The sequence below is a fragment of the Hyperoodon ampullatus genome (assembly GCF_949752795.1).
Source record: "Hyperoodon ampullatus genome assembly, chromosome: 5".
Lineage (NCBI taxonomy): Eukaryota > Metazoa > Chordata > Mammalia > Artiodactyla > Ziphiidae > Hyperoodon > Hyperoodon ampullatus.
Window position 1 is genome coordinate 146,241,287 of NC_136918.1, and position 27,791 is coordinate 146,269,077.

At 49.2% G+C, this 27,791-nt stretch overlaps 1 protein-coding gene across 1 annotated transcript in view; it reads right to left on the minus strand.

Annotated features, from left to right (window-relative positions):
* Positions 1–27,791, minus strand: part of LOC307053962 (germinal-center associated nuclear protein-like) — a gene marked incomplete at its 5' end in the record, with an annotated part of 40,516 nt that overhangs the window by 9,998 nt on the left and 2,727 nt on the right. The window contains 18 exons of the mRNA XM_079705445.1: positions 4,249–4,402; positions 6,187–6,321; positions 6,406–6,474; positions 8,263–8,460; positions 10,009–10,161; positions 11,447–11,560; positions 11,934–12,065; positions 14,322–14,422; positions 15,051–15,262; positions 15,506–15,747; positions 16,475–16,635; positions 18,532–18,694; positions 20,239–20,507; positions 20,824–21,021; positions 22,649–22,788; positions 24,991–25,181; positions 26,255–26,396; positions 26,618–26,696. Coding sequence (XP_079561571.1) covers positions 4,249–4,402; positions 6,187–6,321; positions 6,406–6,474; positions 8,263–8,460; positions 10,009–10,161; positions 11,447–11,560; positions 11,934–12,065; positions 14,322–14,422; positions 15,051–15,262; positions 15,506–15,747; positions 16,475–16,635; positions 18,532–18,694; positions 20,239–20,507; positions 20,824–21,021; positions 22,649–22,788; positions 24,991–25,181; positions 26,255–26,396; positions 26,618–26,696 — 2,853 coding nt within the window. The remainder of the gene's footprint in view (positions 1–4,248; positions 4,403–6,186; positions 6,322–6,405; positions 6,475–8,262; positions 8,461–10,008; positions 10,162–11,446; positions 11,561–11,933; positions 12,066–14,321; positions 14,423–15,050; positions 15,263–15,505; positions 15,748–16,474; positions 16,636–18,531; positions 18,695–20,238; positions 20,508–20,823; positions 21,022–22,648; positions 22,789–24,990; positions 25,182–26,254; positions 26,397–26,617; positions 26,697–27,791) is intronic.

The following is a 27,791-nucleotide window of genomic DNA, read 5'->3' on the forward strand; positions in this document are numbered from 1 at the left end:
TAAGAATCCGCCTGCCAATGCAGTGGACACGGGTCGGATCGCTGGTCCAGGAAGACCCCACATGCCGTGGAGCAACGAAGCCCATGCACCACAACTACTGAGCCTGTGGTCTAGAGCCTGTGAGCCACAACTACTGAGCCCACGTGCCATAACTACTGGAGCCCACGCACCTAGAGCCTGTGCTCCGCAACAAGAGAAGCCACCGCAATGAGAAGCCTGCACACTGCAATGAAGAGTAGCCCCCGCTCGCTGCAAACAGAGAAAGCCTGTGTGCAGCAAAAAAGACCCAACGCAGCCAAAAATTTTAAAAAATTTAAAAAAAAAAAAAGAAAGAAAGAAACCCAAAGGAAACAGATACCGCATGGCACATAAGAAAACTTATGCAAAAATCCTAATTTCCTCTGAGGATGCCTCTGGAAACAGTCATAAGATGATATGAAAAAGTCAAATAAGGACAAGAAAAAGGAAATCAATAATATATATATTATTAAAAACTCAATAGAACATTTGGAATACAGTCAAGGAAATCTCCCAGAAAACAGTATTAAAAAACAAGAGAGCAAATGGGATAGAAAGGATTAAGAGGCTCAGAGGCTCAACTGATGAGGTCAAACAGTCTAATACAGAGTTCAAGAGAGAAGAGAATAAATGAGAAGGAAAGCAGATGTCATCAAGATGCAAAAACGTCAGTCTCCAGCCCACAAGGACCCACCAAGCCCAAATGATGAGGGAAGGAAGTCAGCACCAGAGCCCCAGGGACAGAGTGCAGGCTTCCAAAGAGAAACAAAGTGGGCCACAGAGAAAGGAACAGAACAGTTTCAGACATCTCAACAGCAATGCTGGACGGCAGGTGACAGTGGAGCAAACTAGAAGGAAAATAACTTTCAGCCCATAATTCTACAAACCTAGCTAAACTATGAAGCAAATGTGAGAGCAAATACATTTTCAGACAGGCAAGAATGCCCCAAATTCTCCTCCCACGCATTCTTCCTTTGGAAGAAAGTGGAAAACGTGCTCCATCAAACAAGAGACTAAACCAAGAAAACATCTTGCTGTTGCTGCTGCTGCCAACGGCAGCACCGAGTAAGCGCTCGATGTGTCAGACTGTGCGCTCTGTATGTATAACTCAGTTCGCCCTCAAGGGTTCCTGTGCACAGGGGCACCACGGAGCAGCTGTGTGGCCCCAGGCTATTTGTTTTAGCTCCTCCCTCCCTGGCAAAACCGCATCATGAGTAAGAGCACTGACCCACAGGCGGCGCCCGGCCACGAGGACCCTGACACGAGGGTCAGGGTTAGGGGTGGAAGAGCAGGACTGAGCTCTTGGTCTGGAGGGCCCAGCGGAAGCCACACCCTGGAGCACGTTATCCGCCTCAAGGGGAGCAGGAGGATGACCCCTTCTCAGAGGGAGGGATAAGGTGAAGTGATCGAACACTTAGAAAACTCTACTAAGACATGTACAGCCCATGTGCCGGCACATTTGGGTAATATTAATGAAAGATGAAGATAAAACTACTTAAGTAAGATAATGAGACAACTACTACTTGCAAAAAAATAAACAAACATCGTCACAAAACACTTGCCGGTTCTGGGGCAAATAGCCATCACACAGCACACGCGCACACACACAACACACGTACCCACATGACCCCACTTGCTGAGATAATGTAAAGTAATGATGTAGCCACCTGGAAGATGGGGAGGCTGAGAGGAACTGTGGTATTAAGAGTTCACGCCTCCCATAGTGGGGTGTGCAGCCCCAGGATGGCCCCCACGACACCACCTCCTCGTGCTGATGTCCGTGCACCGTCATCTGCCCTGAGTGTGAGCTGGGCCCAGTGACACACTTCTAACAGTATCAGACAAACGTAATGGGATGCCACCTCTAAGATTAGGCTACAAAGAGATTGTGCCAGCTTGCTCAGCTGATGGGAGCCAGCTGATGCCCTGTTGTGAGCTGCCTCATAGAAGCCCACGTGGCGTGGCGTGGCCTGCAGGGAAGTGAATCCTGCCAACAACCACGAGCGTGAGCTTTCCGAGGAGACCAGAGCCCTGGCCCACATCTTGACTTACACCTGGTGAGGAATCCTGAGCCAGAGGGCCCATCTAAGCCACACCTGGACTTCTGCCCCACAGAAACTGTGAGTAACGAACGTTTGTTATTTAAAGATGCCACATTTGGATGTTTTTTGGTTTTTTTGGCCGTGCTGCACAGCACGCGGGGTCTTAGTTCCCGAACCAGGGATCGAACCCAGGCACCCTGCAGTGGAAACGCAGAACCCTAACCACTGGACCGCCAGGGAATTCCCAAAGCTGCCACATTTGGAGGTAACCTGCTATGTAGAAATAGATAACTAATACACATATTTTAATGCAAAGTCGGCAGAGAACATGTAAAGTGGATAAAGCAGAGAAATGGCAGTGTAAGGACATGATACGGAAACAGGACAGAAGTCAAGCCTTGGGGAAAGGAGCCAGAAGAAGGGGCAGGGGCTGTGACTTCTCCTCGTAAGTCGTGGTGCTCTCTTAGCTTTTAACTACATGCAAGTATTATTTTGACTTACAATTTTAAGAATAAAGGCAAGAACAAACTAATTGTCCAGTAGGTGAAGTCTGACTTTGTCATCATACGAAAAAGGGAAGAACATGCCCCAAGATGTTTCTGTTACCTCTGAATGGTGAGAGCTTAGATGGCTCTTATAATCTTTATACTTCCTCTGTATTTCCTTATGTTTTTAAAGTTTTATATATGTATTACTTTCACGTTTAAGAAGTACAATAAATAGTATTAAAATGGAAAGGAACAAACAAAAATCCTATAATCAAACTACAGTTTGAAGCAGTTCCAAGGACAGGAGGAACATGCACTGGAGTGCCACATGCAGATGTCCGGGTGTGCCATGAAGGTGACTGTCAGGAAGAGGAGAGGTCAGGCGTGGAGCCTTCGGGTCAGGACACGGTGGGGAGGGCCGCTTTCACTGGGTCCTGCTCTGAGCGTGCCGCTGGTCCTGATGGCCACACTATGGGAGGCACCAGGCCCAGGTTGGGCAGCTGGCCGCAGCAGCAGCTACCAACACCAGGTGTGCTCAACACTGAAGCCCACACTTCCTGCCATGTACTGCTATTTTCTAAGTAAATAAAATATACATCTGGTTTTACTTCTGAACACACACAATAAAACTTCAAGTTCATTTATGCAGGTCTGAATCTAATGAGGAAACAGATTCTCATTAAACAAGAATCTCTCAGGGAACCAATTAAGCTCAGTGTTGCACAAACACCTGTAAAGAACAAAAGTTAGGGGCTTCCCTGGTGGCACAGTGGTTAAGATTCTGCCTGCCAACGCATGGGACATGGGTTCGATCCCTGGTCTGGGAAGATCCCACATGCTGTGGAGCAACTAAGCCTGTGAGCCACAACTACTGAGCCCACGTGCCACAACTACTGAAGTCCGCACACCTCGAGCCCGTGCTCCGTAACAAGAGAAGCCACTGCCAATGAGAAGCCCGTGCACTGCAACGAAGAGTAGATCCCTCTCGCCGCAACCAGAGAAAGCCCACATGCAACAATGAAGACCCAACGCAGCCGAGAGAGAGAGAGGAAGAAAGAGAGAGAGAGGGAGAGAAAGAGAGAGGAAGGAAGGCAGGAAGGAAAGGAAACGAAAGGAAAGAAAATTAGAACTTATAATCAAAACTGAGGACAACTTTAATGTAAAACAAAAACAAGTAACCTGAAATGCCCACTACTGAACCTATGTGAAAACTGCATAGGATTAAAAACCATTAGTCTTTTGGTAAGACCTGATGTCTCAGGAAGCTATTTAACAAAGATTTCAGCAGCTGACAGACCATATGAGGTGCAACAACCACTGCATTTTTTTGTAATGCTCTGTCACATCCCTCTTGGGTTAGTTACCAGAGGTCCGTGGAATTCAGGGCTTCTGAATTATAGGTGAACATATGTACTTTTCAGGATTGTTCTGGGTTTTCACCAAGTTCTCAAAGAGAGGTCTGTGACCCAAGACAGTTAAGACTCACTGCACTCCTGAGAATCTAGCCTGGTCTCTCACACCAAGGGGGTGTGCATGGGATGTCGTCAAGACGCAAGGAGGAACAGATACGACACTTGCTTCTGAGCCTCCCACATTGTTTCAGGGCCACTTCAGGGAAGTTATATGACTCCAATCATGTCTGGGAGTGAGTGCAAATGAGAAAATCTCAGAAGTAAATACACTAAGTGATGGTCACTCACCTTGATGCACACACTGACAGAAACTGTCTGATTCCCTTTGCTGCTGAAAGTGTTAAAGAGAGTGAGTGTCTGAATCCCACCAACATCACGGCATGTGTCATCCACTGAGCCATCATCTCCTATGAACCTGACTTTTAACCAATTTGCCAGAATTCTGTGAATAAAAGAAAATAACACTTGAAGGAGAGTCTAATCCTAAATTTGAACTACAAAGAGAAATGTTACACAGATGTAAATCCACAAACACCAAATCTTACTATAAAGTTGATCTGGACTAATAAACAGGCTGTGATTTTTTAAATGGAGTTAGGAACTCTACTGGGTTATATATTTGAGAGGACACTCATTCTAATGTGATTTATGATTTTGAAGCACAAAGAAAAGATTTTGAGCAACAGAAAAGGTCCTTAGAGTTTACCATACAACCCAGCAATTCCACTCCTACGTATATAACCAAAAGAACTGCAGACATATGTCCACACAAACACTTACACGTCAATGTTCACAGAAGCGTTATCATAATAATCAAAAAGTGGAAACACCACAAATGCCCATCAACTGATGAACAGAGAAATAAAGTGTGATATATTCATGCAATCAAATATCATTTGGCCCAAAAATGAAGGACTAATATATGCTACAACATGAATGAAGCTAGAAAACATTATGCTAAGTGAAAGATGCCAGTCATATAGAAGACTACGTGTTTTCGCGTTCTATTTGTATGAGATGTCCAGAATAGGCAAGTGAATAGAGACAGAAAACAGATTAGTAGTTGCCAGGGGCTGCAGGTAAGGAAGGATGGACTGCTAATGGGCATGGATTTCTTTTTAGGTGACAAAATGTTCTGCAATTAGATAGTTGTGATGGTTATACAACTCTGTGAATATACTGAAACCAGTGAAATGTACACTTTAAATGGGAGAAATTCATGATATGTGAATTACATCTAAAAAAGAAAAGTAGGGCTTCCCTGGTGGCACAGTGGTTGAGAGTCCACCTGCCGATGCAGGGGACACGGGTTCGTGCCCCGATCCAGGAGGATCCCACGTGCCATGGAGGGGCTGGGCCCATGAGCCATGGCCGCTGAGCCTGTGTGTCCGGAGCCTGTGCTCCGCGACGGGAGAGGCCACGACAGTGAGAGGCCCACGTACCGCAAAAAAAAAAAGTATGGTTTCTGGAAGCAACTTGTTTACAAGAAACAATGCCATGTCAACTTTTTCGATTTCTTTTTAAAAATGCCAGAGATTTTTTACCTAAGGAAAAAATGGAACTATTGCAAACAAAGTAAACTGTCTTCCCCAAGAGTCTAAAATGAAGCAGGCTCTAATCAGTATACCTCAGCATAGCTTTAAGTCACAATCAAGTCTGAAATGTTTTTGGACAAAGACCGTTGCCAACGATACAAAATAAAAATGTGAATAATCTAAAGCGTCAACTTCAAATAACAAACAAAACAGCCTGCAAAGCTAAGCGGGAATAAAGACACAGACCTACTTGAGAATGGACTTGAGGATATGGGGAGGGGGAAGGGTAAGCTGTGACAAAGCGAAAGAGAGGCATGGACATATATACAATACCAAACGTAAGGTAGATAGATAGTGGGAAGCAGCCGCAGAGCACAGGGAGATCAGCTCGGTGCTTTGTGACCGCCTGGAGGGGTGGGATGGGGAGGGTGGGAGGGAGGGAGATGCATGAGGGAAGGGATGTGGGAACAGATGTGTATGTATGACTGATTCACTTTGTTATAAAGCAGAAACTAATAAAAAAAAAAAAATGAAAGCAGGCGTCAGGGCCCCCAGGAGGAGAGGAGCACACTGGGCTGACGCCTGGCCAACCCCGTGCGCAACACTCAGCTGCCAGACGCTCTGGAGAAGCCACTCCGCCTCCCGGCCGCCTGCTCTGCATCCAGGCCCCCCAGGGGGAAACCTCTCTGACCTGCCAGGACTCCCTGGGGACTGCTCTTCTCCATCAGGCAACACCAGCACCAGCTTCCAAAACACGCGCTCCTGCCGCCCCGGGAGGTGCTCAGCCACGAGGGCTGGCAGGTCCAGGGGTGCCCATGCCGCGTCACTGGAAGGGACAAAGCACCACAGGTGAGCCACCACGCGAGCCCCCGGCAGGAGCAGCGTACGCGGCGGGCGGGGGGCGACCAACCTCAGCAGCTGCTGGTAGAAGTGCTGAACTTTCATCTGGTGCGCCACCTTGCTTCTGAGCCACCTTAACCTGCGAAGGGAGAACCACACGGAGCCTACGTGAGGCCCATTCAGCACCCACGGAGGAACCTGATAAGCGCTTAGTGATGTTCTGAGTGCAAAGCAATTGGTGAGTGAGTGTCTCCCAGTGGGGAATACTTAGGAGACCAAGAAACCTTTTCCGATAGAGAAACAGTTTAGTCAGAGGACTTGTTCATTCCATAAATATCAAACAATTATCTACTGTGTGCCAGTCATGGCAGATCAGCAGTGAACAGACAAAAATCCTGCCCCGCTAGAACACACGCTCTTGTAGGGAGAGAAAGGCCTCTGTTAGTGGGTGGCGTGACAGGCGCGGTGGGCGTGCTGTGGACTTACACAGGGTGGTCAGAGGTGATATGGGAGCAAAGACTGAAGGGAACAGGGGCGCCAGCACGTGAGTTCTGGGGGACAGGCCAGACCCAGTCAGGAGTGGGCCTGGCACGTGCACAGGACGAGCACAGGGAGAGCAGCGGGGGACAGCCAGAGGGCAGGGTGGGGGCCACTCTGAAGGGACTCAGAGAGCAGCCCAGGGACGTCGACAGGGATGTGAGGCGACCTGACTCTGACGTGGTGATGAGGACACCAGGGTGCAGGGGTCAAGGGCGGAAGCCAGCAGACGGACAGGTGGCTACGTGAGAGGGGTTGGCGGTGGAGGTGGTGAGGGTAGAGCCACAGGATGGTAGGTCTGAGTCCAGGTGTGACCCAGCCCAGGGAGGACAGGCTGGCATCCTGTGAGCCAGAGAAGGCACCGAGTGCAGCAGGCCAGGTGAAGACTAGGTTCCGATGTTGAACTGGGGACACGGGGAAGAGGCCCAGGCTGGAGATGCACGAAGCGTGCTGTCAGCGTGCAGGATGGAAAAAGATTACCAGGGGAGGAAGCAGAGGGGAAGCAGAGGGGACGGGGGCTGTGCTGGAGGGCGGGGGAGGGGACAGAGAGAGGGCCGTCCTGACACAGGTGACACAGCCAGGACTCCAGGAGGCAGCCGGGCCAAGGCCGAAGGCCCTGACACACACAGCACATCAGAGACAGGCCAGCACCGTCACCACCCTGCTTGCAGACACAGGCACAGGACCCGGAGACGTGGGCAGCTACACAAAGTTTGTTAGAGGCATAGAGCTGGTGACAGCCCAGGCGAGGACAAGACGTGCCTCGAGACCCCAGCAGGGTGGGCTGCCACTGCGCCTCTGTGTCGTCTTCCTAGGCCCCCACTGGGAGGCTCCTTTCCAGAGGCCACAGCGGCCTGGTCTGAAGAGAGAGGCTGAGCCCTGCATGGCCAGGATTGGGCAGCTGAAGCCAGGACCTGGGCAGGGAGCCGGGCACATGCGGGGTGGCCAGGAGGAGTGGCAGGGAGAGCCATGCGAGGGGACACGGGGAGGGAGCCCGTAAGAGACCTGACGGCAGGAGCGGGGAGTCGCTAAAATGCTGCCACCGCAGACCCAGGGTAGCAGAGGGGTCGGGGTGGTGGTGGGGGTGACGCCAACACGGACCTCTGGCTCCACCACTGAGAATGGACATGACGTGTCCTTAAGCTAGGAAGGCAAGGAGAAAACAGGTAATTCCAGGGAAAATTCGATTGGCAGGACCAGGAGTGTTTTAAGGGGAAAAGGCAAGTGAAATCACAGCAGGTAGAGCAACTCTCACTCCAAAAATGCAATCCTGCGTCTGTCTTCACCTCCTCTGACTCCACCCATCTTCCCTGCAAACGGACGTGTTAATCCACACTCTCGATAAAGCCAGTTGGGGCAGGAGGCACTTAGGAGGCCCCGGGCTGCTCACCTGGTGCAGGAGATGCCCACTCTCCCCGCGTGGCCCAGATCCAAGAGGCCCTTGGCCAGGTTCTCCTCTGCAATGGGGCACTCTGCGCTGGGCGCCAGTGCCCTCAGCCGGTCGTTCATGTCCATACAGCAGGGTGCCGCAGGGAAGGCCCGCATCTGGCGCCTCAGTTTCTTCCGGGCTGCGACACCTTCCCTCCACCTAGAGGAGAGACCAAAGTATCATCACTGGATGTTTTTGCCATGGGGACAAGGCAAAAACATCTCCAGCATTAACATGGGAAACATTTTCTGCCAGTATGTTGAGGTCTTTTTCAGCAACAGATCTCAAACTGAGAAATGGATCAGAACTGAAACTCAAGGTATGGGGGATGCATGATAACGAATGAGTGGTGGGCAACGAACCTACTGAACTTTAGAGTGAATGCTGGGCTTCCCTGGTGGCGCAGTGGGTAAGACTCTGCACTCCCAATGCAGGGGGCTGGGTTCGATCCCTGGTCAGGGAACTAGATTCCACATGCATGCCACGACTAAGAGTTTGCCCATGCCGCAACTAAGGAGCCAGTGAGCCGCAAATAAGGAGGCTGCGAGCCGCAACTAAGGAGCCCGCGAGCCGCAACTAAGGAGCCCGCATGCCACAACTAAGACCTGGTGCAACCAAATAAATTAATTAATTAAAAATAAAGAGTGAACAATCTCTGGAGGCCAACTTGCCAATCTGGATACAGACACAGATCCATATACCCTTTGACCCAGCAGACACCACCGACAGGATTCTCTCTCCGGACATGTGTGCACCTGTGTGAAATGTCTGTACAAGGATGCCACTGCAGCACTCTTTGTCACAGCTAGAGAGAGAAAGCCATGTGAAAGTCTACCAGTGGGACGAGGCAGGTCATCTACCATGTGCTCTGGCAACGCCACCTCAGTGCACTGACGGCACTGGGGAGAGGCCAGGGTGCTGCTGCAGTCAGGTCTGCTGTGTCACCGAGAGTTGAGAGAAGTCTGGCACAGAGTAGGGAATGTGCTCCCCCCTGTGCCGACCACCATACAAAGGTCAGAGGTTCTCGTGGGATGGAGACTCATTTCTCACTGAATCCCCTTTTACACGGCTGCAACTGTCAAGTACACTATTACTTTCTTTAAATGTTATTATGAAATGAATCATCATATAACATACGTAACACATGTACACCCATTTTAAAGATTAATGATAAATCAAACACCCACATCCTTCCATGCAGTTGAGAATGGGTGGCCAAGACCAGCACCTGATCCCCACGGGCCCTGCTCAGTCACACACCCTCTCATTCCCAAAGGTAACCACTGTGCCGGGTTTATGTTTGTTATTTTCCTTCTTTAGGGTTGTACTACTATATACAAATCCAAAACAATCCATTTAGTTTGAATATACAGTTTGTATGTTGCACACATTTCCCTAAGAATTGCTTTTTTCACTATAAATTATGTTTCAGAAATTCATCCATGTGGGTGCATACAGCTATCATTTGGCTTGTTCGTGGCCCTCTCCCTGTGTCTAGCACACTGGGTAAACAGCAGAAGGCTACCTAGAAATATCTGTCGAAACATAGAGCGGTCCCCCCACCCCAATCTAATTCTTTACTTAGTTTATACCCTTTAGGAAGGAACATGTTCCATGTGCGTATTATCAGCTGTTTCTGAAAGTATAGTCTTTGTAAAAGACTCTCCCTGTATGCATTGATTTTATCTGTAAGGACATGGGACTCACCGCTGGAGATACTTGCAGAAGCACTGAAGTTCCTGGAGGGTCTCTTTTGCAGTCTGGAAAATTTCCTCCCCAAGAAACAAGTCCACCAGGTGGGCACAGACGTCCTCACAGCAGCGGGCCATGCGGAGCCTCTGCTCTGTCTCCACTGCACTCCTAGGGAAAAGGGCAATCAGCAAGAGAGACACTGCACCCAAGGCCCCACCCTGAGGGCCTGCCTTAAAAGCATGAGTCCACGTCCTTAATACTGAAATGTAATGATATCTTTGCTGCAAGAAGAGCTTGAAGATTTTATTTTATATACTGCACAGACATCGGGAAATTTAGAGAAAAAAGAACTAAAGTGGTACAGGGTACAAGATTATAGATCCAACAGGGCCCTTATAAATAGTCAAGAGATAACTCTTTATCTTATAGTTAGAAATTTCATTTTTAAATGACCATTGAGACAACAGAAATATCTTCTCATCAACAACATCTGATGTTTGCAATTAGAAATGTCTCAAGTATATGACAGCTGGCTACAGAGGCTGACAGCCTAAGGTCATGTGACAGCGGCCCTCAGATAAACCAGAATCTGAAAGAGACTTTTTACAACAAAATCCTGTCAACCAAGGGATCACAGAGGCCTTTATCAAATATATTTAGCCATTAAGTCAAAGAAGCCCAGACAGGCAAGACCCATTTCCGATAGCTGTCCTCTGTGGCGATGGAGACAGCCCTGGGCCGAGCTGTAGTCCAAGTCTTCTGGAACTGCAGAGAACAGCAGTTTCCCTGCACGTCAATGAGTCCTAGGTTTTACTTATCTCTTAATACCCCTTCCTGGGATTAAGAACAGACAAACACCCATCATTTGTGAGGTCTCTTGCTTATAGTAAACAGTGAAATAAACTCCCAATTAATAGAAATGGAAAGAAATATTAATTAAACAATATACTCCGCCTCCTGGCTATATTCCCCATCTGCACCAGAGGCTGCAGGCCTATCTCAGGGGAACTTAAACGCAAGGACAGATTTCCCAGCACAACTGAACCTCTTTCATCCCTGAAGCTTGGCACTGAAATTTATAAAGTTCTTAAGTGAAATAGCTCAAAGGAATCTTTTAACATACGAAACAAAGGAAAGGATCTTCTACTGGAGAAAAACTAACGGTGAGTAACCTGGTGTGGAGAAGACCACCAGCGAATTCTTTTGCTAACAGACACATCCCCACGCCCAGGGCAGGGTCAACAAGGAGGATGAGAGTGAAAGCGAGGGCCTCCTTGGAAGCAACGCACACAAGAACAGGGACAGCCTGTTAGTGTTTGGCTAACCAGAAGATATGCTCCTTGTCAAAATGAAAGCCAGCTAGCGTGAACTGGACCAGCCTGGCCACGGTGCCTCTAACCCTCCTCCCACCCGCCCAGCCGCCTCACATTGCAGGCACCAGCGCTTCACTTACTTCAACTCCTGGGAGCAGGTTTCCCTCACACGTTCTGTCACCACGAGCTCTGTCAGCTCTGCAGCTAGGTCCTGGCTCAGCTGAGTTAACACCAGTTCTCTCTCTTGTTTCAACCTAAGGGAAAAGGAAAAAGAGCACAAGAAATAACAGTCGTCTCACTCTGTGACCTTGCGAGTGGGGATTTCAGTTGTGCTGCCTGACCCCTCCGGCAGGCCTGACACCTCTGGTTCCACCAGACAGGCCACACAGCCATGCCCACTCCAGTTCCCTGACCACCACCCCCACCCCCTCTGGCTGCGGAGGGGCTGCTGCTTACAAGGTGGGACCTGCCGGCTCCCTGGGCCACAGTGTACGAAGGCGCAGGGCGAGCCGTGGGTCTGATACGAGTGCCGTGGGCAAAAGCGAGAGCATCCTAGGCCAGGGCAGGCTCTCCCCTTGTCCACACCCCCCACCCCCCACGTGCACTGCAGGGATGAGACACCCTCACCTCTCTTCTTCAGCCCGCCGCCTCTCTTCCTCTTTTCGCTCCCTTTCCTTAGTCACTTCTTCAGTTGCAATGTGCCTCAGAATGCCCATGGTTGCAGCTGTTAACAGCTCCTCCATAGCAGCATTGGAAACACTAGACAAAGTGGACATTGCTCTAAATATATAACAAAAGCCACACAAACCGTATTACTAGACTTCTAATACTAGCAAGGGAAAAAATACCTATTTGCCTTCCAGCATAAAAATCAAGCCCATGGTTAGGAACACACACCCTGTCAAAACTGACTCAGGAAAAAAAGAAAATCTGAATAAACCTATAACTAGTTAAGAGATTGACTCAGTATTTAAAAACATCCTCCAGCAAAGAAAAATCCAGGATGAGAGGGCTTCACTGGCAAATTCTACCAAACACTTAAAGAAGAACTAACACCAACCCTTCTCAAACTCTTCGAAGAAACCGAGGCACAAGGAACACTTCCTAACACCTCTAGGAGGCCAGCATTCCCCCGATCTGATACCAAAGCCAGACAAAAACACCACAAGAAAACTAGTGACCAATATCCCTTGTGGACGGTGAAGTAAAAATCCATAACAAAATACTAGCAAGCCAAAATTAAGCAATATACTGAAAGGATTATACACTACCAAGTGTATAATCTCACACTACCAAGAGAGATTTATTCCTGGAATGCAACAAATGAAAATCAGTATAATACAACCACATTAATAAACTGAAGGGGAAAAAACCCACAAAATCATCTCAATTAATGCAGAGACAGCATATGACAAATTCAATATCATTTCATAATAAAAACACTCAATAAATTAGGAAGAGAAGGGAACTTTCTCAAAATGATAAAGACCATATATGAAATACCCACAGCTAACATCATATTCAGTCGTGAAAGATAGAAAGCTTTTCCTCTAAGACAGTAACAAGACAAGAGTGCCCTATCTGCCCTTTCTATTCAACACCGTATTGAAAGTTATAGCCAGAGCAATTAGACAAGAAAAATAAAAACATCCAAACTGGAAAGGAAGAAGAAAACTATGTGTATTCACAGATGACAGGATCTTGTATGTAGAAAATCCTAAGGGATCCACTCAAAAGCTATTACAATAAAAAAAAGTTCAACAAGATTGGAATATAAGGATCAACACTCAAAACTCAATGGCATCTCTATTCACGAGCAATGAACATTCTGAAAGTGGAATTGAGGAAACAATTCCGTCTACAATAGCGACAAAAAGAATAATATAATTAGGAACAAATTTAACCAAAGAAACAAAAGACTTGTACAATAAAAATTATAAAACGTTGCTGAAAGAAATTAAGGAAGACATAAACAAATGGAAAGACATCCATGTTCATGGACTGGAAGACTTCATATTGTTAAGATGCCAGTACTACCCAAAGTAATCTACAGATTCATTGGAACCACCATCAAGATCCCAACATAACTTTTTGAAGAAGTAGAAAAACCCATCCTAAAATTCTTATGAAATTTAAAGGGTCTCCAAATAGGGAAACAGCCTTCAAAGAGAAACAAAGCTGAAACAAAGCTGAAGGACTCGCACTTTGTGATTTCAAAACTTACAACTTACTATGAAGTTATAGTAATAAAATCAAAACAATATGGTACTACCATAAAAACAGACATATAGGGCTTCCCTGGTGGCGCAGTGGTTGAGAGTCCACCTGCCGATGCAGGGGACACGGGTTCATGCCCCGGACCGGGAAGATCCCACATGCCGCGGAGCGGCTGGGCCCGTGAGCCATGGCCGCTGAGCCTGCGCGTCCGGAGTCTGTGCTCCGCAACGGGAGAGGCCACAACAGTGAGAGGCCCGCGTACCGCCAAAAAAAAAAAAAAAAAAAGACTAGATGCTTAAAGTGTTCCACAAAATCAGCTTTATAAAATTTAAAAGTGTAATTTGAAATGTCTAAGGAAATTTCATCATGGTGTTAAATGTAAATGGTATAAAATGTTTAAGGGAATTTAATCTGTCAAATTTATAAACTGTGACTTAATCCAAGATCAAGTAAAGTGAGTGTTTTTATTTTTTAACAGAGAATGAACTAATTATTACTAGATTTTTTTTATTACTAGATTTTTGATCACATTTAAAGTTGAAAGAAAAACAGGTTTCTAATTTACAACTTTAATAAACCTAATGCTACTCAAAATCATACACACATAGAAACTACCTGCAAACGACAAACACAGGTCAGGAACGTGAGAGACTATACCCACCAGCGAGCAGGACCGACACTGAAGCCTGTACAAAGGGGTAGCTGTGATCTCTTGTTGAAGACTGAGAGCAGCTTTAGGAGAGGAAGCGTCTGGAGGGAGTGCAGACAGCCTCAGAGCAGGAGAGGCACCACACTTACCCCAGGGCTGTGGCTGCGAAGGCCGCCCCAGCGGCGCCAACTTCCTCGCAGTCCCTCTGAAGAACCTCCTGGATGAGCTCATCCACCACCTGCACCAGGTCCTAAGCAGAGGGCAGACGGGGGTCAGGAGCACTGGCTGGGGAAACGCCGCCTAGATCCAGACCCAGCTTATCACCAAGCAATCTGCCTTCATGGCCTAAGGTACTGAAGGTCTTCACGGAACCACAGAGACATCATGGACCGTCCGCCCAGCTCAGAAATCCCTCCAAAACCTCATCACTGGAAGCTGTTTGAAAGCGTCTAATGACCTTACACGGGGGTCGGCTGTGCGCTCCTGGAAAGGGTTCCTGCTAATAACCAGAGAGGAGCCTTCTGGACATGCCAGGACAAGCCTGCTGTCTGCTCGACGACGGCCATTCAGACGGCCACAGTGCCGCACCCCAACGTCACACGGCCCCAGCTTCTGTGGCCCTTCCTCACTCACCACCTCAGGCCTCCTTGATCCCCCAGTGGGGTGGTGCCCAGTGCCTGCCCAAGCAACAGGGTGGCGAGATCAAGTCACACGGCCTGTGTGGTGGGTAGGCCCTGCTCGGCCCCGGGGCCACCTGTCAGAGGCATGCTGACCCCAGGGACACCCCAGGGACACAGACAGTGGTCAGACTGGACATCAGAGGCAGCTGGATGTTGCCCACGATGGGCCCTCAGAGCCCTGACAGGAAGGTTCCTTACCTCGTCCAAGTACACAGGCGCAGACTTCGGGGGAAGGAGCTCCAGCTGCACGGGGGGCTGCACGGGGGGCTGGAAGAGGCTGGGTGCCATGCTCAAGGGCAGTGCCGGGAGGTGTGGAGGAGAAGCTGGCACAGGGGTGGGCAGGGGCTGCAGGAGGAGAGCCGGGGGGGCCTCGTCCCCCTCCATACTGCACTCCTCTCCTCTCCCTACACCTGGAAGGAACAGGCAAACGTGGGCACCGAGGACAAGCCCTGGCCACCCTCCCCAAGCAGACCACCACAGGGCGCCTCCTGAGCCACGAGCCGGGGGACCGTGTGCGCTTCACCCGTGGGAACAAAGCACTGTGGCACCAGGGAGCCGTGCAGGCAGCACCGAGCTGACGTCGCCGGGCCCCAGGACGAGGCCTCCCAGAGGGGAGCAGAGCTGGTGCCCTCCCGAGACGCAGCCTCACTCACCTGCCACGTCCAAGCCGGGCCTCTGAGTGCCCGTGGGCAGCTCCGCAGCAAGGCTGTCCCCGACGTACTTGTTCTGGGAGTTGAAGCTGCACACGGGGGTGTGACGGGGGACAGGGGGTAATGGCCCTCCGTTCACGATCTCCCCGACTGACACCGTCAGCTTCCTGGTAATAAACACCGACTTCCTGGCCTTGGATAAACCCTCTGGTTCCAGGAACGAGGACCGGTTCAGCTCGACACAGCTACCCAGACCACAGAGAACCCACGGAGAGGCGTTACACAGGCGAGAGGCCACCCTTCACCTCCTCAGTGCCCTGCAGTCACTGCGTCGCCAGACGGCCACGTGGAAATGAGGGGAGGCAGCAAAGGCCGAGCCCAAGGCCCAGCCCACGGCACCCCCCACTGCCAGTGTTTCCTTCTGACACGGGAGCCGCCTGGCCTCACTGTTAGCAGCCCCAGGTGCAGCAACGCTCCCCTACATGCTCCCAGCTCAGCCCGTGAGGGCAGGTCTGCAGGCAGCAGACGGGGCCGGGGCTGAGGAGCCAGAGGAGGATGGGTTCAGGGAAACCCCGGATCCGGACACGACAGGCTACAGATTATGGAGCCATTTTCTGGGAGAGGGTCCACAAGTCCCACCACGTTCTCAAAACTCTGACTGCAGCAGAGGAGACGCCCTGGCCTGGCCAGAGAACCCATCCTCAGGGACAGAACAAGGAAGGCCCCAAGCTCGACCATCAGCTTCCTGAGTAACTTGGGAAAAGTCAGGGAGAGTCTGAACCCTAACCTGCTGACAAACAGCGAGTGACCTGGGGACATCCCCGCGGTTCTGAGCCTCGCCGGCTCCCCTGCACCCCAGGCCGTGGAACACGCCTTCTCCAGGGCCCGGCGCGCAGCTGGCACTTCCCAGCCTTCCCAGAGGTAAAAGGGAGAAAAGGAGAGAGGCCCGGCGGTTCGGGCCTCGGTGCTTACCCGTCGGAGACAGTGAGGCCGTGGCAGCTGAGGAAGTCTGTGGCCTCCTCTCCGTCTCTGAAGAGCAGCATGCGCACCACGCCATCCAGGGGAAAGGTGGTGGAGCGCTGAGTGCTCGCCGTGTATGCCACGTTGAGCGCTCGGAGCGCGTCCTTGCGGATCTGAGAGAAGCCAAGTCACTGAGTCGCAGAGGGTCAAGCACTCCAAGACCACAGACGGCTCAGTCCCTCTGGAAAGCACCCCGGTTCCCAAGCTTAGCGCTCATCGGGCCGTCTGCTCAGCAGAATGCCCAGAAATGATGCAAAGCAAACGGTTTCACATACGGAAAAGGCTGGGCCATGAAGGCTTTATTTATTAAAAAAACTAGAAAACCAACCACCCACCAGCAGGGCAGGGAGAGTACACTGTGCATCCTCCACTCAACAGAAAGCTGTACAGCTGCTAAAAATTACTGCAGAGAGGATGGAATGCCATGGAAAGTGTGTGACAGGAAACTGAGTAAAAGAGAGAAAGTTGCTTCACAGCATCACACTGAGCATTTTAAACACGTGGACAGAGGGAACCACGAAGGCACTGGCAGGTTAGTTTGATCCCAGGACCCCGGTGGCCCTGCTCCTCCTCCTCAGTGGGCTTTAAGCAATTCAACCCGGATCTACAGTGTTACTTCAAGGCTGGCATGCACGTCCATGCTGAGTGTCCAACAGTGAACAGACAAGACCCCTGTCCTCATGTAGCTGACGTGGCAGGAGACACCAACACTGAACAAAATGAACGTACAAAAGGCACAGTGCGTTTAACGGTGATAGTGTGACAGAAAGAACAGCTAAGGAGGAGGACAGGGAGCACTCTGCCGAGAAGGGCAGCCCAGCCAGGCCCTGGAGGAGGGGAGCTCTGTACACTCTGTGAGCAGAAGGAAGAGCTGGGAGAATAGCAAGCGCAAAGGCCCTGAGGCAGGTGCCTGCTGGGGGCTGGGGGGGGTGGGGGTGGAGCCAGGGAAGACGGGAGAGGAGATGAGGTCCAGGAGACAATGGGCCACTGTGGGCCACTGTTAGTGAAACACTTTGTCTTTCTAAAGAAAAACACTTAGATTTGAGTTTAAAATTATTAAAATGGGTACAAATGGTCGACTATCACTGGTATTTATCAACTGCACAAAGTTCCCCAAGCTGCACGTTGTTAGAAATCTTTTCATTTGTTCCAGAATTTCAGTTCTCTTGGAAACTGTCAGATCTGACAATGAGCAAACTTGCAGAAGACTTTGCCTGGGATGATGGTGGGTTTAGTCGCTGTTTACAGGAGGACTTGTGACCAAAAAAGAAAAATGACCTGGAGTCACAAAACCAGCCAGGCAGGTTCCTGAGATCTCCCAGGCAACCTCCTCCCCACCCAGCAGCCGCCAGGGGCTCCCAGCAAGGACTCCAGGCGGCATTCTCCCGGCGTTCCCCCACCACCACCCCGCCCGCCAGCAGCTGCGGGACAGCACAGGGGCGTGCTGTGTGAGGTGGGCGAGCAGGCTGCTCTATTATCGTCCCCAAGTGCTTCAGAAGCTGAAGACCTGACTCTGGAAATCTGAGACCAGGAGTTCACACTCTATGCTAATCCTGAGGTAAGAGACTGGTCTTGCCCCGTCTTTGTAATCCCAGTGCAACAAAGAGCAGGCACTTTAGATATTTACCGAAATGAATTTAGCAACATCAAGCTCACTCCAAAAATGAAGACTGATAACACTAATAAGTTCTAGGTTAGGGGAATGTGCATGCAGTTTGCTTTTTGGCTTCTTTGTTTCCATGGAAGATGATAGCTCTGAACGCAAGTTATCATTCTGAAGAGATCTCTCTCATCTGAACCAGAAGAACAGTATTGCCCACTGCACAGCCTTTCCATCGGTGATCAACTGTGCCAACCCCATAAACAGGTAACAGCAGTATCCCCTCAGGGTCTGCTGCACAAGACTTAGCCCAGGACCCGCTGAGATGCTCCTGTCATAAAGAAGCTCTTAAATGTCACAAGTAGCAACCAGCTTTCATCAATTCTGCAAGTACAGTGTCAGTACTCACCTGATTAAAGTAACAATGCAGAAGACAAGCATTCAGATAAGAAGCTGATTGGACCAGTTTGAAAAATCGCACAAAATTATTACTGTTCAACGCAGCAAAAGCCTGAACAGCAAATTTCACTTCAGAGGAGTTTCTAACGGCAGGATGGAACTGCTGCACTTCTCTGTTAATTAAAGGAGATGAAAGGGGTTAGAATTTGATCTTTAATTAGACAAAATTTCCATGAAAATAGATCTGACAATAAAACAGATTTCAACTATACTGAAAAAGAAGGTCTTGATATGGTCACATGTGCCAATATGTTCACGGTTTACCAATGTCAAAGCCACCACTCTTGGGCTGGATTGGTAGCAAAGATTTTCTTTAAAAAGATGATGAGGGACTTCCCTGGTGGCGCAGTGGTTAAGAATCCACCTGCCAACGCAGGGGACACGGGTTCGAGCCGTGGTCCAGGAAGATCCCACATGCCGCGGAGCAACTAAGCCCGTGCACCACAACTATTGAGCCTGCGCTCTAGAGCCTGTGAGCCAAACTACTGAGCCCGCGCGCCACAACTACCAAAGCCCGCACGCCTAGAGCCTGTGCTCCACAACAAGAGAAGCCCGCACACCACAACAAAGAGTAGCCCCCGCTCACCGCAACTAGAGAAAGCCCACGCGCAGCAACAAAGACCCAACACAGCCAAAAATAAATTAATTAATTGATTTTTTAAAAAAGATGAATAATAAACAAATTGAAGCAATAATTTAAGAATTGATTATCAAAGAGTTACTTTAATGCCACCTGACTGCCAGCTGTGTTTGAAAATGACGTCTAAGAAAGTTTAACTTTGTTTTGTTTATGAATAAACTGATGTGGAGACTTCCCTGATGGTCCAGTGGTTAGGAGTCCACGCTCTCTCTGCTGAGGGGCCCGGGTTCCATCCCTGGTCGGGGAACTAAGATCCCACAAGCCGTGCAGTGTGGCCGAAAAAAAAAATTATTAATTATTCAAGAATTACTCAAGATAGGGGACAAATGCCTATTATATACAAAAAGACCACACAGCCATTTTCCCTAACTAGTTTATCTCCAAGGCTTAATTTAAAATCAATCACACACCTACATATTCTGCAAGCTGAAAAAGAGTTTCAGCATAAATAAGGGAAACTTGGAATCCAGTTTACCAACGACAGGAATGGAAGGCTAGTGGACCCTAACATATTTCTCATATAAATGTCTACAGATAGATCAGGGCAAGGTTTAAGATTCATTCTTACTATCCCACCCTTAGCATTTGTTTCACACGATTTTTTCCTCTCCTGTGACTTAGACCTTGGACGAGGTCTGTGTGCACACGCGTACGAGGAAACACGCTGGCAGCTCTGATAGGGGACCCTGAGCTTTCCTGTCCTAGTTCACTCGCCTCCTCTGCTCAAACAGCAGATTCCTTCCTCGTGCTCTCCCACTGACAAGGAGAACCCGTCCTCAGAAAGGGCCCGGGGCCCGCTCTGGATGCACTGGCGCCAGCAGGCATCCCCAGCCCCCTGCTCCCAGTGGCTCGGCTCCAGGGGCTGCACAGCCGAGCCCAGCTTTCTCACTGATGTCCCGGCGTTCGACACCAGAGAAAACTCAGTGCTCCCAGCACCGCTAACCCTAAGTGCCCTCTTCCTGGTTAAAGCCTGCCTTTCCCTATGGCTCAGGCTGGCTTCTGCCCTGGGAAGTTCACCTTAGGATGTCCCCCTTGTTGAGGCTGAGCAGCACGTTGTAGCCCTGGAACTCCGCCTCGCTGGCGCAGAGCACGCCCTTGCTCCTCAGGTCCTGGTACATCTCCTTCAGGCTCTGGAGGCACTTGGTCATGTTCTCGTCGTTGATCTTGGCGTCAAAGGAGGACATGGGCTCCTCACACATGAAGTGGGCGCAGTGGATGTGAAAGCGGGTGCACTTCTCAATCAGAGACACTGTCACTGGGTCACACAGGTGCTGCTGCGTGATGTCCTGGACAGGAGCGAGGAGGAAAATTACACGTGCACACGCGCTGTACGCACACACGCACACACACCTTACACACGTTTCTCGTATACACAGAGATCTCATTAACATATTCCCGTACATAAGAATCAACTATTAGAAAAATCACGCTTATTACCTGAATTTATAAGATTTCAATTTGAAACGAAGCCCATGAAGTACATTTTAACAGGACTTTGTAATGATTTTAAGTAACAGTGTATTTTTTGTTACGGATGAAATGTAACTGAGTAAGACGACAAGCACTCTCACTTTCACTCTGGGCTTCACAAGTGGCTGATACCTTCCGTATGCCCCGCGTGCGGTTCCACACGAAGTCGTACCAGTCCCGCAGGCTGCCCTCCTTCTGGTCCATGATCTGGGTCACCAGGTAGTCCATGGTCCTGCTGAGCACTGCTGAGGGACGCAGCTCATGCGGCAGGGGCTCCTCCTGGTCTGCTGAGGAGCGGCTGTACTCCTTCACGGCTGCCGCGTGGTCCACCTGAGGGCAGGGAATAGAGACGAGCGGCTGGGTGGCAGGTGCTAGGCCAGCCTCCCAGCTGCTGTGCCCAAAAATGGGGAAAATCACACACACACGCTTAAATAAGGTCGATACTACAGAATACAGTTTTAAAACGTAAAATTTCTCTTTGAAGGTAACAATTAAAATTCAAAGACAAAATAGAGAAACTTGTTTTTGGCAAACATGACAAGAAGTGAAGATAAGAGGCTATCACATCAACACACAGAGGAATTTAGTGAAGACACATCGGCTTGGCCCCAAGCACAGAGGTGTGACAGGTGAAGGACGTTAAAGATTCTAAAAGGTCTCAGCCACGCTCAAACACCAGATTAAGTCTCCACGGACCAGAAATGGAGCCGGCAGGGAGGAGGGCGCGGGGCGGCAGGGGAGCGGCAGGGCCTGGGGAAGGCCCTCAGGAGTCCGGAGCTGCATCTTCCACCTGCGAGAAGAGGCTGAAGAGGTGCGGCTGAGGGCGGAGCAGAGACGCCCATGAGCCCAGGCCCTGGGCACCGGCTGTGAGCTGTCCTCACCGTCTCCTGGGGCAGGAGCACTGGGCCTTTGCCTTGACAACTGCTGCCTCGCTGGGGACCCTGAGTCAGGCGAAGGCAGCTGTGAGAAACCACCGGCCAGGAAAGGAGCAGAAGCCCGCAAGCAAAATTAACAGAGAGCAAAAGAACCTAAAATGGTGCCGATTTCTGGGGAAACAATGGGGATCGTGCACTGACACATATTCAGGAACCTTAAGAAAGGTCACACATCTGATACAGCACTTCATGCGTAGGGTCCATCCGAAGGAAGGGAGCTGAATACCTTAGAGGCATTACACACAGCATGCCCAACAGAATTCTTAATAACACTGAAAAATCAGAAACAGCCTAATGACTGCAAAATGGGGAGTTTGGACAGAGCTACATAATCAAATAATATGCCTACATTCAAAATTTTGAATGCTTATGAAGACTTTACCATAACAAAAGAAAATGCTCCTGATAAAATTTTAAGTGAAAAAGATTCATACAAAATCATAGCTAGAGCATCATCTCAAATGCACAAAATATAAACATAAAAAAGGACAGGAATAAACCTGTGAAAAGAAAAAATGGGAAAATTTAATTTATGAAACAAATCTGTGTCTATTTCTTTTTTTTTTCTTTTTTTTTTTTTTGCAATACGCGGGCCTCTCACCGTTGTGGCCTCTCCCGTTGCGGAGCACAGGCTCCGGGCGTGCAGGCTCAGCGGCCGTGGCTCACGGGCCCAGCCGCTCCGTGGCATGTGGGATCTTCCTGGACCGGGGCACGAACCCGTGTCCCCTGCATCGGCAGGCAGACTCCCAACCACTGTGCCACCAGGGAAGCCCTGTGTCTATTTCTTTAGGGAACTATGGTCCAGTCACCTTATGCAAGACTGCTTCCTACACACGTCACAATGCAGACAATGAATATGACTGTTCATAGCACATCCCCACTACCCTCTAGAAAAGTAAACACCAGACCAACTATGGACAGAAAGGACCAGTGCAGCCTTCCCTCCCCTGCACACGCCCCTCCACCCCAGTGATTAGTACGGACAGCAGCCTGGCGAGCACCCTGGGGGCGTGGCGCTCTACCTGGTCAGTGCCTGGGACCACTTCAAACACACTAAGCTGGCTCCGGGTCTCCCGCATGTATCGCTCCTTCTCGGGACACATATCCGGGCACGTCCCAACAAACGCCCTCGCTTTGTCCAAGTCGGTCCTTTTCACCCGAGCTGAAGGCATCAAGTAAAAAGTAAAAATGCACCACACAGTTACTAGGAAGTCAGAGAAGTGTACTTTCATAATGATAAAAGGAGAAATAAAAATAAACATCAAACTATAAAGGAAAAGAAAGGAATTTTAAAAACACTGGGCCTTAGAGAAAGGAAAGCACAGCCTACCACACCAGGTGACAGGCCATCAAGGCCCATGAAGACCCTCCAGGGTTTCTCCCCTTTCCAGATGGGTCTCCAACAATCACAGACCTTCAGGGCACTCTTTGGGGCGGGGGGGCGCACACGTGGGTGTTTATGGCTCCTATAATGACCTCAATGACACACAATCATGCTGCAGTAATTTTGTTAAAAGGATCCATTTGTTAAATGAAAATATTCAAAATTTGCCAGTATTCTAAAACTCTCAGTATTTCATCATGTTTTTAGTATAACAGGAATCACATAATGGAAGTTACCTGGGTCCTGACCTAAATAAACCACTATGATGACCCACAGAATTAATTAGTTAACAAAAAAATCTTTTAAATGAAATGGAATGCAACAACCTAAAATTTAAAACATGCACATCTTATTTTTATTTATTTTATGTTTATTTTTATTTTTTTTGCGGTACGCGGGCCTCTCACTGTTGTGGCCTCTCCCGCTGCAGAGCACAGGCTCCGGACGCGCAGGCTCAGCGGCCATGGCTCACGGGCCCAGCCGCTCCGCGGCACGTGGGATCCTCCCGGACTGGGGCACGAACCCGTGTCCCCTGCATCGGCAGGCGGACTCTCAACCACTGCGCCATCAGGGAAGCCCTGCCCGTGATGGCACGTTTTATTACCGTGTTAAGCAGACACTGTGATTATTCCATTACAGCTTCTCCACAGAGGAAAACCCTACAGGTTACACTTACTTTTGAAAAAACTTTGCAAAGAAGGGTACATGTGCTGTTTTATTTTTGGTCACTGCACATATTGCTTAGTGTTAATAGGATACTTGCTTGTTGAGTAGGTTTTAAATACATTCGCGTGGGTCAACATTCCAAAGGTGTAACAATGTCCAAGATGGGATGCCCCCCTGCCTTGCTCCCCTGTCCTGACCATCAGCATGAGCGATCCTTTCTCACCTCCATGACTTTTACACACACGTAAGCAAGTACGCTTACGTATATACGGACACACACACACTTCCCCCTTTTCTGTACACAACTGGTAAACATTTCCCACGCCTTGCTTTTTCCACTTCACAATAAATACTGATCATTTTTCCATAAAGAAACTCCAGTCTTCTTTCAGGCTATTTAGAATCCCACTGTATGGACAGTCAGTTTCCAATCTCTGTCATCACAAACAACCTTGTGAGTGAATCGCACACACGTGGGGTAGTTTGTGGGATGCACTCCTGGAAGTGGAATTCTGGGTCAAAGGCGTGAGTGTCCCCAAGCCTGAAGACACTGCCAACTTGTCTCCCCGGGAGCACCCTGCCCAAGGATGCAGCGCTGGGGCCCGATGGGGAGATGCCGCCCTAGCGGGTGTGGTTTGCATCTCTCAATCTCTCGATGCTGTGTGACGGGCCAAGAGCATCTGCATCTTCCCATTTCTATTTTCCATGTTTAAGAGCCAACTCTTTTTTTTTTTCAGCCACACCGAGCAGCTTGCGGGATCTTAGTTCCCTGACCAGGGATTGAACCCAGGCCCTCGGCAGTGAAAGCAGCGAGTCCTAACCACTGGACCGCCAGGGAAGTCCCAAGAGCTCTTGACACTTCCTTTTCTGAACCTCTCAGACCTTACTCGTTTTTCTACTGGATTTGGTCTTTTTCGTACTGACTCTACAGGACTTTCTGTACCTGGGAAATCAGCCCTTTGTCTGTGATGAGCTACAGATTTTTCCCCTGGATTGACATCTTTTATTTGTGGTGATTTCTGTTAAATAGGAAGTTTTTATTTTTTTAATGTGTGCTTTCTCAATGTCTAAAAACTGCCCTTTTACATTATTTAATCTAGCGTGGATCAATGGTTTGTTGGCTTTCTCCCGAAAATAAAATTACATTACAAACACATCTGCACTATCTCCATGTCTACATTCACCGCCTCAGGAGACTAGAAAGCAACAGAGGTCATACGTGCAGACTCAACGGCAGTGGAGCCCACAGACGGAGGTCACCCCTTCCCTCACGGCTCCCGAGAAGACCGCCTCAGCCAAGACGCAGCCCCGTACCTTGCCGCATGACTCTGTCCCTCTGGTCAAGCAGGCGGTACTTCTCCTCGGATGTCTCAGCCACAGTACCTATCAGGGCACTGAGAGACGACACACACGGCCCAAGACCCTCGGAGCCCTCGGAGCCCTCGTCAAACGGGTCTCCCTCAAACTGAGGGGGCTTCAGAAGACTCGGCTTCTTCACTGGAGAGCTACAAGGAAGATGACATGCTAAGAGCTGTGTGTCCATCAGGCATTCGGGTCGTTTCCACATCCGAACACTTCCCTTATCCTCCAAGACAGCCTGCTCCTCTACAGCTGGGAAGCCCAGCGCTGAAGAGAGGCGGCCTTGACGACACTGGCGATGACCGTGAAGGCATTACTCATACTGCACATAATTCGTGTTCTTCAAGTGAGATGCGCCCGTTTAAACAGCTGAAATGAATTATCTGTAGACTTCTATCTCAAAGAAATGAAACTGAGAGTGGAATAAAAGAACGTTTTGACGCCATGAGGAAATACCACGCCTACACGTCTTCATACACAGCTCCCCCTCAGTAGAAGGATGTACTAAGAAGAACCGGGTGTTCTCTGTCAGCTTCCCCACGTTCTAGCTGGCTTTCAACATTCCATGAACTTGAATGTCAAAGAAGATGTAAGGAAAGGAGAAAACAAAAGCAAATCCGCAACTCAACTGTTGACTGCAAAACGTGAGGAAAACTATACATTGACCAAAATATGTGAAGAAGGATTGAACAGAAGCAGGCCTGATGTGAAAGGAAGGTGAGGTCACACGGGAGGCTGAGGCCACAAGCCAAGGGGAGGGAGGGAGGGATGGAGGGAGGGAGGGAGGAGCCTTAGGGAACAAAGACTCCACACACACGGGGAGGTCTCTGAAGTGCACACCAAGTGCCAGACCTGGCCTGAGAGCTGTGCACACGGCTGCACGGTTATAACAATTGCTAGAAGCGATTATTAGGAACACGTGGTTTACAGCCAGTCAGTGGTTGCCTGTACACGTATACATCAGACGGCTGACGACAGCACCTGCGTGGGCCATGGGGCTGAGGGAGGGGAGGCGCCCGGGCCTCCTCAGGACTGCCTCCGTCTTCCCCTGCCGCAGGCCCTCTTCCCACCCTCCAGCCCCTACTCAGGTGTCAGCATATCACCCACTTCCCTTTCATGCTGCCATGATGGCTATGAAATCCCTCCTGTTTAGTGAGAGGAGAAGTCACAGAACCCACTTGCCCTGTAAAACACAGGCGTTCGGAAGGACCAGCCGCACCTTTTACTCAGGCTGCCGGCTGCAGCCCTGGCCACGGGCTTGCCAAGCGAGGGGTGCTGAAAGGGTGTGTCCTCGGCGCCCGGGCCAGCTTCACCGTCACCTGGCTGCTTCTCCTTGAGGGAAAAGGGTTTCTTGTTGGGACCTGAGGACACAAGAGTCAGGACAGAGTTTATGACACACAAGTCACTTGACACTGGACTTTACTTTTTCTTGAAAAAGTAATATTGTAATTGTGACAGGATGTTACAAAGGAATCCAAGGAAATATTACAAGGCAGCCCCACCCCACCCCCACCCCACTCAAAGCTCGAAGGCCTTGCACACAAAGCAGCAGAGTCTGTGCAAACATCAACTGAAAACTCACTTGTTTTTTTCTTGTGCCAGAAGATGGCCATATCCTTATGCAAACCTTTCCCCTTCTTCCTAGCCAGGGCTGCAGATGCCTGGAAAACAGTCCACAACACAAAGTACGAGGACATCAGGAGGCCAAAGGAAATGAAGCTCTCAAACGCAATTAGCAGAATTCTATACACCTCTGCCAGCCACATGTTCTGACCACACCATCTGCCTTCAGCCCCGGCAGCCACAGCCCTCACCTACCTTGCCTGTCTCACAAGCATGTATTTGCCCTTCTCCTTTTCGAAATTAATCACTTTACCGTGATAGAACCCATAAACTTGGCCTTACTGGCATTTGGTGAGATGAGTCTCACCAGCTGACTTACTGTACGGGAACAGAAAGACTGCCAAGTCACTTAAACCCAAAAGGAAGCTGCAGAATGACACACACGGGGTATAATTTATCATAAAATATACATACACAAAACCAACTATATCTTAGTATACCTGTAGACGTACCTATGAAAATGTTAGGAAAACACTCACCACGCTAGATAATGGTGCTTGCTCTAACGGGAGAGATGGGGGTGATGAAGGACCTCAACTTTCCATTATCAATGAAGTGCTTACAATGACAATGTATTTATATATTTTATTTTTTATGTATTTTTTTAGGGTTCAGCTGGAAGGAAAAGCACATTGCAATAGCTAGAAAATAACTTAAAACAATGAGAATTGCTGCATGACCCAGCAATTCCACTCCTAAGTATACACCCAACAGAATTGAAAGCACAGTCTTGAAGAGATATTTGCACACAATATTCATGGAGGCATTATTCGCAATACACAAAAGGTGGAAACAACCCACGTCCGTGGACAGATGAATAGATAAACAAAATGTGGTAACACCCATACAATGGAATAAAAGAATGAAATACAACCACATGAATGAACCTTGAAGCCATTATGCTAACTGAAATAAGCCAGACACAAAAGGACAAATATTGCATGATTCCACTTATCTGAAGTATCTAGAACAGGCAAATTCATAGAGCTAGAAAGTAGATGAGAGGTCACCAGGGGCTGGGGGAAGGAAGGAATGGGGAGTTACTGCTTAATGGTTACAGAGTTTCTGTTTCAGAGGATGAAAAAGTTCTGGAACTAGATAACGTAAAGGCTATATAACATTGTGAATAAAAA